The 12967-nt window shown below is 38.4% G+C and overlaps 1 protein-coding gene across 1 annotated transcript in view; it reads right to left on the bottom strand.

Annotated features, from left to right (window-relative positions):
* Nucleotides 1-1636: 1636 nt before the first annotated feature.
* LOC109934275 (mucin-2-like) overlaps nt 1637-12967 on the bottom strand; it is a 30985-nt gene continuing 19654 nt past the window's right edge. The window contains exons 12-22 of the mRNA XM_048607279.1: nt 10831-10982; nt 9782-9920; nt 9301-9411; nt 9021-9200; nt 8643-8882; nt 8399-8555; nt 7462-7590; nt 5900-6041; nt 5496-5539; nt 5199-5396; nt 1637-1695 (exon numbers count right to left, since the gene is read on the bottom strand). Of these exons, the coding sequence (XP_048463236.1) occupies nt 1637-1695; nt 5199-5396; nt 5496-5539; nt 5900-6041; nt 7462-7590; nt 8399-8555; nt 8643-8882; nt 9021-9200; nt 9301-9411; nt 9782-9920; nt 10831-10982 (1551 nt within the window). The remainder of the gene's footprint in view (nt 1696-5198; nt 5397-5495; nt 5540-5899; nt 6042-7461; nt 7591-8398; nt 8556-8642; nt 8883-9020; nt 9201-9300; nt 9412-9781; nt 9921-10830; nt 10983-12967) is intronic.

Raw genomic sequence — 12967 nt, 5'->3', positions numbered from 1 at the left:
AACTTAGAGACTGTCATGGTTGTAGATTCTGTAGAAGATTGTGTTCCAGTCATTGTTGGTGTTGGGGTTGATGCTGGCGGTGTTGCAGACGGTGTTGTGTTTATGGTTAGTGTAGTGCTTACTGTTTCAGGCGTTTGAGTTACCTTTGTACTCGTCGATGGTTTTGAGCTTGTTGTTTCGGTTGTTGTTTCTCCTGTCAATGTGGTACTGGTCGAACCTGGAGTTGTACCTGTGGTTGCGGATGTGATTGATAGATGAGTTGTCGCGGAGTTCGGAGGGAGTGTAGATGTTGGATTGGATATGGCTGTGGTTGAAAATTGTGGGCCTACTGTGCTTGTGGATATTGTTGAAGGTTGTGTTTTGGTTGATAGTGAAGGTGTTTGAGGTGGTGATTTAGGTGTAGTTGGTAGTGAGTTCGTTGTTGCAGAGCTTCTTGTTGTTGGAGAAGTGGGTGAAGACGAAGCTGTTGTTGAGTGTGATTCAATCGTCTCCATTGTTTCAGTTGTACAGATCGTAGTTGTTGTCGAGCCAGTGGGTATCTTTATACTGCTAGTTGAGTGCTTGCTTGTCATGGTTGTTGGAAATGTGGCTGAGTGTGGAGCTGAAGTGAATGATTCTATTGTCTGCACTGTCGTTGGTATTGCACTTGTTGTTCTCAATACTTTTGCAGTACTTGGTGATTCATTAGTTGGCATTGAAACTTCAGTTGTTTTTTTACTCTGTGCTGTCGTTTCTGGCGAGAATGATGTTCTAACACTTGTGGGAACAGGTGGTGTTGATTCTGTAGTGGTTTTTGTGGTAATGTGCGAGGTGGTTGAAAGTACTTCTGTTGTTGTTGGAGCTTGACATGTAAAAGTGCAGCATAACAGTTGTAATTCATAATCATAGCACTTTTTCTGGTGATGTTGGTTCTTGTTTTCACATATGAGACCAAAAGAGATATTGCACTGTACTGTTTGTTCAAGATCTTCAAGTTCTACATCTGGTGCATGTCTGGCTCTGCATTCAATGTTGCTTGGAGCATCACAAATTGCATATCCATGCTCCTTAATTTTATCATATGTTTCAAAATCACCTCCGGAAACACTAGAGTTCGGAGTGGTTACACTTATCCACGGGGTCCATTCACATTGTTCCACTATCACACAAGTAGCTATATGGAATTAAAAGATTTGATGTGACAATTACAATGTTTTACATTGGTTTCTGTTCAGTTCTGTATATGTATATGTATATGGAAAAATTAATGTGGAAACAAATCTTTCTTTAATTGCTGCAATTAACTAGTTCTATGCTACTGGTAGAGATTTGTCTGTCCATAAGCAAATGCATTTTTGAACCAAATACCTCCATTAATGATACTATCTGTGCAGGTAAAGTATTCATAAAATTTGTTCTTAAAGACTTTTCAATGAATTATAGAATGAAAAGGGCTTGAAACGTCAGGCTATTCTATTTGTATTTGATGATATCAATTTCATAAAACTTCCTGCTGATGCTTTTTGCTATGTTTTCCTCAAAAAACAGACAGATGTAACACCGTTGGAGATAGTTTGGCTAAAACATGTGCAGTGATATATCAATGTTAATTATTATGGAAGTGCAAATATTATGGAATTACAAATAATTTTAGAGCTTACTTACTGCTGAATGTTTTGCTGGTTGTGGGAACAGTTGAAGTTGCTGTCTTAATTGCTGAAGACAAAAAAAAGTCTTTAAAACACAGATAATATCAGTTTTAGCACTGAAGAATAATCAATAGCTCAGTTGCTAAGTGAGGGTTGTGAAATATTACACCCTTATGAACACATCGGTTGAGATTAATTGCTTTAACAAAAATGCATTTGATAATCTGCTTGAACATTCCATGTTAATCTCTTGATAACTACCAGGTTTTCATTATACATGCAAAGGACAGAGGGCAAAGATGTGACAAGACAAGAGCAACGGATAATTGACAGCATGCCATCAACCTGCTATTTTGATAGACTAAGTTCATCTTCATAATGATGCCTATCTCTGTCTTAGCCTTAGCAATATTGCTTCAAAAACCCTCAGCTGATCTTTCATACTGAACTCTTTCAACACTTTACAGGCTGAACTCCAAACTTCTTTTCTTTGTAAAATTGAAATCATTTAAGAAATATCTAAGCGGGTACAATAAAACTCATTCATCTACCCTGACTGGACGACTATTGGCATTTGTTCCGGCAAAGTTTTGATTTTACAGTTTTCATCCTATGTTCAAATCAATCCATTGCTTGTCCCTTCCCTAGTATTTTTGTTCTGTGCTAAATCAATGCAAGTAATTCTTATTTTGGCTTCAAATGTTCAGTTCATTGTCAGATATTTAATGATTCCAGCTGTTATCAATAGTACTCAGCATGTTAGGAGGCTGAGTAGTAAATGCAGATGCCTTGAGCAGCCTCCTGCTGGCAGATGCACCACCAGTGATTCTGCCACGGAGACAGTCCATTCTGGTTTTAAAGTTTCTGGACATCTTTCCAGTCACTGCTGACAATATCAGACTGTTGAGGCTAGAAGATCCAGTGCTGGCAAAACTAAAACAGCTGATGATGGTAGGGGAAATAAAAGGGCCATCACAACCAGAATGAAATCTTTCTGAACCCGGTGAGACCAGATCACCAGAGAGGATGGCATTTTATTTTGGGGTGAAAGAATGATTGTCCCAAGCAAAGGCTGCCACCAGATACTGGCTGAACTCCATCAGTGGTGTCCAAAATGAAGATGTCAGCAAGAAGTTATGTGTGGTGGCCAAAATTGGATGCAGATATAGCCACTTTGATGGGGCAATGCCCAGAGTGTGAACAAGGACAAAAATTACCACTGGCAGCTCCCCCACATTCGTGGGAATGGCTGGGTAAACCCTGGACTCAGTTACATGCCAACTTTGTTGGCCCTTTCAAGGGCTCAACGTTCTTAGTCATTGTGGATGCCCACTCAAAGTGGTTGGATGTGCATAGAGTTCATTTGTCAAACACTGGGACTGTGATAGAAAAGTAATGAGTATCTCTTATGGTAAAAGGGCCCCCAGAAATGTTGGTTACTGACAAAAGGACATCATTTACCAGCAGGGAATTTGAGCATTTCCTAATGTTTAATGGCATTTAGCATTATAAGGACAGCTCCATACCATCTATTGTCCAGTGGTCTGGCAGCAAGACCAGTCCAAACTTTGAAGGGAAGCTTAAAGAACCAGCCTACCGCTTCACTGAATACCAAAATGTCCTGGTTGCTATTTGATTATTGGACCAACCCTCATGCAACTACAGGGATAGCTCCAGCATAGTTGCTCATGGGGAGAAGATTCCACAGTAGGTTAAATCTGATCAGACCTTGGTAGGGGTGGCATGAACCAGCATCAGAAATGTAAGTGCTGGACAGAAGACTACTGCGAAAGATGCACTTTACTTCAGGGGACGAAGTTTGATGCTGAAACCACAGAAATGGCCCTGCATGAGTAAGGGGCAAGGTCGATGCAAGATCAGGTCCTGTGATGTATAAAATTTGGGTAGGTGAGGTGGTCCTAAACAAGCATGTGGACCACATGAAAGCTGAAAACTCACAGGGCAGTGGCAAAACATACCTCGCCCCTCAGAAAGGCTGTCAGAACCCATGTCAAGTGTTGAAGAAATGGATGGCACGATGTCTCAGTGGTTAGCACCGCTGCCTCACAGTGCCAGGGACCCAGGTTCAATTCCACCCTCTGGCAACTGTCTGTGTGGAATTTTCACATTGTCCCTATGTCTGTGTGGGTTTCCTTCAGGTGTTCCCACAGTCCAAAGTTATGCAGGTTAGGTGGATTGGCCATGCTAAATTGCCCATAGTGTCCAGGGATATGCAGACTGGGTGGATTAGCCATGGGAAATGCAAGGTCACAGGGATAGGGTTGAGAGGTAGGTCTGGGTGGGATGTTCGTCAGAGGTTTGGTGTGGACATGATGGGCCAAATGGCTTGCTTCCACACTGTTGGGATTCTATGAAACCTCGGAATCTGAGATGGACATGGCGGATGTCGCAGCATCAATGTCTTTACTGCCTGGAGAAGAGGATGCTACATACACTCTGCCTGTATCTGAGGCTGAGTCAGAGAAACCGGACCTGGTGCAAAAACGCCCCAGGAGAGGCTACAAGAAAAGAAACGGGCATACGTCCCCGGACTTAGATGGGGAAGAATGTAGCAATTGGAACAAGGTCAGCCAGGTGGACCTCACAGAATGTGAGTTCCCCGATTGGGGCTGTTAACCTCGTCCAATCAGGGAGCCCTAGCTGACAGTTATAAACAGGAGTGTCAGAAGTTCTATTCACTCTGAGAGCTGGCTCTGAGGGACTGGATCAGTGTCAAGGACTTTCCACGTGTAAATAAAGGGTAATTTGGTGACGGAATACCAGCCTCTGTGTAGTTATTTCAGATGGGTTTCTGGGGAGTACAGCCAGACTCTTGGAAAAGTGATGATGATGATTACGTAGAGTTGGGTGTCATTAGCATGTATGCAGAACTTGTCTTTTGATGCTTTAGGGTTACATGTTGTTTTGAAGAAGGAGAAGGCTGAGTAAAACTCCTTAGAGGATTCTGGTGGTAATGATCTAGGGATGGGAAGCCATTGTGGAAGGTTTTCATGTTGGAAGTTGGAAAAAATGTAATGTCAGGAATTCAGCCATAAAAATCTTGGGAGAAAACTGACTTCGTGGACAAGGGAAGGGGAAGGATTTGATACAGACAGCGACATGTGGTCTCAATTTTAGAGACAAAATAAGTCACAAATTCTTCACACCTACTATTGAAGGTGAGGTCAAGTAGGCAAAATGTTTTTCGGGGGAAGTTAAGAGTGGACAAAAATGTGCTGTTGGTTATCTTTGCAGTCCAAAATGATCTTGGAGTCATGAGCAGATTTGGCAGCAGAAAGACCTGACAATGATTGTTTTCGTCCAAATAGGTCTGATGATGAATGGCTAAATTGTTTGTGCTTGATTGTGCTTTTGTGTGTTCATGTTGTCAGCAATCTACCAATCAAACAAATCCAGATTTTTAATCTGTAGCATGATAAGTCAGTGAATCCATCAATTATTATTTGAAGAAGGCAGAGTAGTTTAACATTAAAAGGACATACACCTATATTCTATTTCCCCCTTTGAGCAGTTTGATTACTAATCAAAAAATGAACAGAAAAATGTTACCTGTACTGGCTGTGATTGAAAATGGAGAAACAGTCAGTGGTGTTGTAGTGGTGGTATTAAGTGCACAAGGCTCTATTATTCTAACAGTTGTTCCATTGTGAGCACAATATGCCACGATGCAATCTCCTAACCCATCTGTTATGTTGTAGATCACTTCATTTGGATAGTACACTGTGCCATTGTATATACAGACACAAGCTATAAAGAAAGAAAACATAGGTGATGTGAAAATTCATATTTTGTTTTAAAATACATAATTAATTTACTTTGTAGCTAAACAATGAAATTAATACTTACCACTGCTGTCGTTCATGCATTTAATACCTTCTGGCGTGCACAAGCTGAAAAAAAAACCCTTGATTTTATAAGAGTTTAGCATCATGGAAGTGAATAGAAATCCTTGCATTTGGAACTCATATGGCATATTGCCATATCCTTTGGAAACTACAAAGCATTTTAAACCTAATCAATTTATTTGAAATGCAATCACCATTGTTAGGTAAATAAAATTAATACTCTAGTAATCTTTCTGAAATGGTGCTAGCCACCAAAATTTTGACAAAAGTGTTGGTAAAAGTCACTTATATTGAACTTCAGTCTGGCACTAAAAAAGTCAATGGTTGGAATGGGATTTCCACCCACAAATGTTTGATTCAGAATTCTTAGATTATTGAAAATGCAAATAAAAGAATAATAAGTACCATTTCTCACAGTTGTTTGTGGTTTCAACAGTTTCGTTAATTTCGTAATGTTTTCCATTTTCATAACAGCCACACTGAGCGACACACTGTTTTGTATGTTCATCATAGATGGGTGTATTATCTGGACATTTGGGGTAACACCCTAAAAAAAAATTTAAAAAGTAATTGTTTTTTCACGCTATTGAATAAAAAAGAAATTAAATTGGTACTGTTGAGCAGATCTATTTCAGATTAACCAGGTTTTTATACTTATTTATATTGGTTTTAGAATAAATCTAGTTGTGTATAAAAGCACTTGAAATGGTGATGGCAGTTGTGCACTAAATTCAAGATTGAAAACATCCCCTATAAGCACCTAAATGACACTGTGAGCACTGTCATTGAAGTTGATTTGAAGCTACCCCACCATTGGAAGCTAGAAATAGCGGGTTACTTACCTGATTTGAACTTAACATTTCCCCATCATTTCTGATAGTATTATACAGGGTCACTTCCAGCAAGTGAGGCACCTGGGTAAACATGTCAGAACGTCCCTAACAGTATCTTACCCACAGCTTTCCGGCCATGAGTAGGAGCAAGTCAGCAGCTGATCAGAAGGACAAAAATGCTTTCCAGGTAAGACAAAAACATTCCACTGTGCTTCCAGAGAAGTAGAAGCACTCCATCATGTCCCACAAAGAATGTTCAATCACACTTGGCCCAGACATCTCCAACAACAGCAACAATTGAGACCTTCTTGAAATACCCATTCTGTTGTCCTGGAAATCCTTCTTTACCCTTTTACCCTTCCATTCTCGTTCTGGACAGGAATTAATTCAGCAGCATTTCAATTAAGTTGAGGAGTTCAGGTATGTCAGACCTGAAATTTAGGATATCAAATACATTTTTTGCTTGTTCTAGCTGCTGCAATACCCATTCCAGGATAAATTCAACATCATTAAGTTGATTCTGAAAGCAACAAATAGCCTTAAAATAAACCCAGTTAAGATTAGATGCTAACTTTCAGAATTCTAGCTACTGGCAGCAAACTCAGACTAACAATCTCATGTTATGCATGACCTGCAGACAAATCTTCTGGGGTGGTAGCAGACACTTGAAAATTAACTTGAAGCTAATAAAACAGTACAAAACCTGCTGTGAGGTAATACTGGTACACAGTTTGGCAGTTATATGGTTTTGAAAATTCCTCACTCTGCTTCAGTGTTACTTAGTCAGAATTGTGATGGGAAGAGCGTGCGCACATAAAGATTTCTGGTCGATTCAATGCCAGACTCTGTACTGCTACTGCCTATGGACCAATATTAGTGCAGCAAGACACACCAGTTTCTGTAAATTACTATTCCCATTGTTGCAACTGTTTTGGCTCTTGGCAGTTCAGCAGTGTCTTTGCTTTCATTTGCATTAGACTGAAAACTATAATACCGAAACACTTCGTGATGTATTCCTGAATAAAAAAACACTATATACAATATAATTAGTAATTGTTGCTGTTGATGGGATAAAAAACAGCAAAATATTGTTGTATAGTATGAAACTTCTTGTAAAATCAAAAGATCGTTTACCTTCTAACTGGAATGTGGTGTTGCAGAGGCCAAGTGGGTTTAGGCACGATTTAAAGCAGGGGAATCCACAAGGGTAATAATGCCATTCACACATTTCAGGTGAAGGGTTGTAGAAACTACAGTACATAGCTGAAACAGCAGAAAATAGATATTCATTACCTAATAGTTGATCTAAAGATTTTCTACATACTTCAAAATTTAATACTTCATACAACTATTCTCTGGTATCATATCTCTCCTTTAGTAACATTTTCTCTTTCCCTTCACCACATCCCCCCCTCCCCCAGTAACTTTTTCTACCAATCTTTTGTCGTTCCTTCTGTGTTTATTTTCCTCTTTTTTAAAACTGATCTTTGCATTCATTAGGCACCCTTCTATATTTCTATTCTGGTATTAATAACCATCCCTCATGTTCACATTTCTATCTTTACATTGATTGCTCGTCCCTCGGCATCTTCCTGTTGATAGTATTTGTTGGTGAATCATCAGAGGTGATCATTAATATGCATAAATAATTAGTAACAAAGATCCACTTTATTAAGTGATCCAATCCTGCAATTTGAGAATCAGTTAAAATGATGTATTATCTATGACAATTCATAAATATAAAAAAAATTAATTAATAGTGTGGTAATTTTTTTCAGAAATATGTGATGCATGTTTGTTTTGTTTAGGGACAAATTTATACTTATTTACAATGTCACCGCTAGACACATGGAGATTTGTGGGTATCAAAACGCCACCAAACTCATCAGATCTGGAATATCAAGGACTCAGTGCTGATATTTAAGCTAGGACCTTAAGATAGTGAATTTTCAGACTACCAGGCAACATTGTAATCAAACAAGAACTATAAAAAGAATACATACAGACCTCCAGTAAATAGTAAATTTTAAAAGCTTGAACACTTTGTATGTTAATGTTGCCATAAACTTACGACAAATTTCAGGGGTCCTCCAGTCAATGCACACCCCAGTTTCATTGCAGGCGAAAGCATATGCTGCTACAGCAGTGCAAAAACACTCACAGTCTCCACCACTGTCACAAGAACATGAATCATGGACACAGGTATCATAAAACGGATTTGGATCAACCTGTTGATAAAATAGGTTATTAAATATATAAATATTTAAAATATGACATCATATGAGGAAATTTTAAAAATGAGAAAGTTACACAACCATTTTGTGACAATTTGTAAAGATGTCACTTGTAATTATGGAGCATTGCTTCTGTGCCCAGCCTTTGCGATGTGGTTTCTCGGTGCAAGGATCATCATTGGGCACAGCATCTGGGCAATTAGCAGTTAGCTTCCAGGAATTTCCAAACTCAGTTACATCAGCGACAACAGACTGGCTTCTTGTCATGAAGTCATTGTTGGCGTTTCCATCAAAATTGCCACATAAGCCACAAATATAACCCTGGAATCACAGAGTAATAATCACCCATTCATTGAGATCAGTTCGCTTTGTTTCCATTTAAAAACAGAGATATATTGTTAATATTTTCAAAATATTGGGATAGATATTGTCTTCAGATTGTTGATAATTTAATCATACCTGGTAAGCGGGGCTCAGCTTAATAAAAACACTAGTCTTTTTGTCCCATATCAGAATCAAACCATTGTCAGCTTCCACAGTCAGATAAAGACCAAGAATATGGATAGTGAAAGGGATCTTTTTGTTTTCATTCCTCTGAATTATTTCATGTTTTCCTTCAGCTAGCTTCAATTCAAAATTCTGAAGCAAGATATAAAGGGATTCAGTATAAACAAATGCAAACAAAATGCTTTTACAATTAGTTAAATGGCAGCAAAATATTCTAATAAAAAGACACTACCTCAAAGAACAGTTTGATTGATTTAGAACATGTTGTTCCAGTTGTCCCACAGGGAACATTTTCTGTAATTACGCTGAAAGTGCCATTGGTAAGATTATCTCCACAGTAATCCTGCAAATAAATGCATAATATGATTACCTTGATAAATAATATTCATGATATTGCACTACTAAAACAGCTTGCTGCGTTAAACATAATGCAGATCCTCATGCAGTTCCTCATGTGATTTACGTTAATGCCATAAAATGGAAAATGAATACACCCCATTGCACAGTGGCAAGGATTTTCAAGTCTAAGCCACATTGCTGGGGTAAATTTAAGTTTTCTAATAGGTTAAAGAAAATTAGTGAAAGAGTTACCTAAGGATATCTGAGGTATCTGATTCACTACAGACATCTGGAAATAAAATTACTAGCTCTCAGGCTCTTAGACCATAGTCAAGGATATAACACATCCTAGAAAAAGATACAAGAAAGCCTACCTGTGCAGCAACATATTCACAGTTCCCATCAAAGTTGTAACGCTTGCCATCAAATGTGATGTAGTGACCACTCCCATATATTGTACATGCTCCAAAGCAGGGAATATTTGTACAGTCCCAGCTGCCTTTCTGGCAAGTACTAAATAAATCAAAATGATTGGAGAACAAAATGCAGAAAACATCATCATTTATCAGAAAACATCAAAAGGATATTTATGATTTAAAAGAACTATTTATTTTTAACTTCAACTTCCTTCATATTCAAGTTTGAGAAGTTTGTTAAAATTTGTTGTGTAGCTTCTTTTCCAAATAGTCCTGGGGTCAGAATTTGCAGTAGTGGACATCTCATGGTGTGCAATTAGTTAGCCTGTATTTTGCCGGAGGTGTGAGCTGATAATAATGCGACAATAGAAGTTGATTGGCAGTTATCAACATTGAGCACATTGCAAAAAAGGGTATTCATGCTTGTAACTACCAGCTTTAAATCACTGTGCTGAGTTTAATGGGCAGTTAATGTGAAAATGCAGTAACTAGGCTCTCCTATGGTGCAGAGGTAGTGTCCTTACCCTGGACCGGGAGGCCCAAGTCCGTGCCCCAACTGTTCCAGAGGTGTATAATAACATCTCTGAACCAGTTGATTAGGAAAATCAGTTAAATTTTTAAACATTAAGTGAAGTAAATGGATTAAATTCATGGGGAGGTTAAGGGCAAGATACCTCTTCTCCATAGTTAACAGTGTGAGAAAAATGCCGATAAGTTGCTGGTTGATTTTCATTCAACAGCCATTATTCTTTTTTTACATTGTGTATCTTTTGACATTTCAGAAGTGAACAGCAGATAATATAAAAATATTACAGTACAATTATTGTGCAAGAAAAAAGGACAAAATATAAGGAAGAAAGGGATTGACAGAATATCTAATTTTAAGTATATATCATGTGTTATTAACTGTGTAATTTAGATAGCTCAGATTCACAAAAGGCTTAGAAACAGTTAACGTTTCGATATGTTTTAATAACTATAGATTTGAATTGCAGTTATAAAATTACCAAGTGTTACAATCAACTGAGATTCTGCTTCCAGGTGGATAATGAAAATTATTGTGCACACAGGGGCAATTGTCTTCAATAACACAACTTCCATTTCTGTCGTCCAGCATTCCCTCAGGACAAACACAGCCTGACACACACTTCTCACTGTACTGTGGAAACCAGGAAAGATAGGTTTTAGACTTAAAATTAATAACAGAATAAAGTGAATTTATATCTCAATTCTAACAATTTACTGTATTAATTGTCTGGTAGTTATCTTTAACTTTCGACTGTATGGTAAAGTAGGCAATATCAGATGGGTTATCTATCATACTCCCTTCCCAACATTCCTCTCCTTGTAACTCCGGGAGAGAGTTAAGAAGAAGCGTGTCCAACATTATTCATTTTGCTCCTTCCAATAGTTAATATTCTTTCTCTTTTTCAGAATAACTTTTTTAGGTCCTAACTGCGTACATAATCTGGTAGCTTCCATTTGGCTATGTAGAATTATATCTGTGAAATGAAAGAGTATAAAACTGTAAGGCATAACTCATTTCTTTCCTCACGACAAGAGTGTTACCAATATCGGAATTTTAAGGAAGACGAATAAAGTCCATCTTTTTTGATTGATGAAATAACTTCACCTTCTTATCATACACATTGATTATTCTTTTTCTCCAGAATTGTGTCAATTATCTCCTGCTCCAATTAGACCGGTTGCTTCAATGCTTATCCTGGAAACTTATTTCACAACTCTTATGCTTTGAGTGAAAAATGTTCTTCCTCCCAACTTACAAAATTTTAATATGTTTCTTAGAACCTGAGCCTGTCATCATAGAAAACAGCTCTTTGTATCATTCTATCAGAGCTGGTGATTGTCAGCCTGGATGCCTTGTGTTTTCGGAGTGGGATATTAAGTTACAACCTTGTGACTAAGGAAGCAAGACTACTTTAAACTGAGCTAAGGCTCGACCATTCTCCAATGTTTCACTTGTCAATACTCCTAAATAACTCTAACACTTGAAGGCTAAAGTCCCATATATTTCAGTGGACTTTTTAACATGCTTTCTTGTGATGACAAATCTGTCTTCGTTGACATTCAACTGGATGGTATATATGATAACAAGGTGTAGAGCTGGATGAACACAGCAGGCCAAGCAGCATCAGAGGAGTAGGAAGGCTGACGTTTCGGGCCTAGGCCCTTCTTCAGAAATGTTTCAGAAATGTATATATGTTGAGTTTCAAAAAGCTAATTTTAAAATTACTTTCATACACACAGAAGAAGCAGGGATATGACTCAAGATCTCACAACTGCTGCCCAGCTGCACTTCCCCTTTTGCAATCAAAAACTCCTCAGCTCCCCAAGATTTCCCTTATTAGCAGCCAAGCATTCTCCAGACCACTCAATATTTGACCACTGAGTCAGGGTAAGCTGCATGGGGTGCAGTGCCTGGAAAAGGATCATTTCACATGATTGTCCATGGACCATGTTACAACTCATCAAGAATATGGAGCCTTCCTGTCCCTCCTTCTGTTGGACATAATTTTTTCCTCCCATTCCTCCTACAGACCAAGGGATAGCCCTAACAAGATTCCGATCCCTATACTTTCTCTTGCTGATCCCTACAAGATCTCCAAAAGTAGCAGAGCAGCCACTCTGCTTAAGCGAAGTCCTCGAAGAATTACCAGAATAAATATTGATAGAATGATGGTTATATCTTTACAAAGTACTCCAAACATCTTTCAAACTTCTCCCAGAACCTCTCATCAATGCAATATAATCAGTTGACCTCATATTCCTGTTCAGCTGGCTATTGTTCGGAGAAGTTACATACTACAGAAATAACAGAGAGTTTTTGGCACAGTGGCAATATCCCTGACTTTGAGTGGGGTTAAGTCCCATCTGTTCCACAGATGTGTCATATCACATCTGAATAGTTTGATTTTTAAAAATTCACTGAAACATGAGACAATAAAATGACTTGCAGTTTCATTAATGAATGGTAAGAATCAGTTCAGTTACAATCGGAGTGTTAATCACCCTTACGCCAGCCCATGCACCTAGCATATTTTGCTAAAATGGCATTGTGCACTGAAAGGTCTAACCATGCATTGCAGCTGCCCTACAGACCCCAGCTTGGCCAAGTCAGAGATG

Source organism: Rhincodon typus, chromosome 17 (genome assembly GCF_021869965.1).
Source record: "Rhincodon typus isolate 14 chromosome 17, sRhiTyp1.1, whole genome shotgun sequence".
Lineage (NCBI taxonomy): Eukaryota > Metazoa > Chordata > Chondrichthyes > Orectolobiformes > Rhincodontidae > Rhincodon > Rhincodon typus.
The sequence above is the reverse complement of the archived record's forward strand: the minus strand, read 5'-3'. Positions and strand labels throughout refer to the sequence as shown.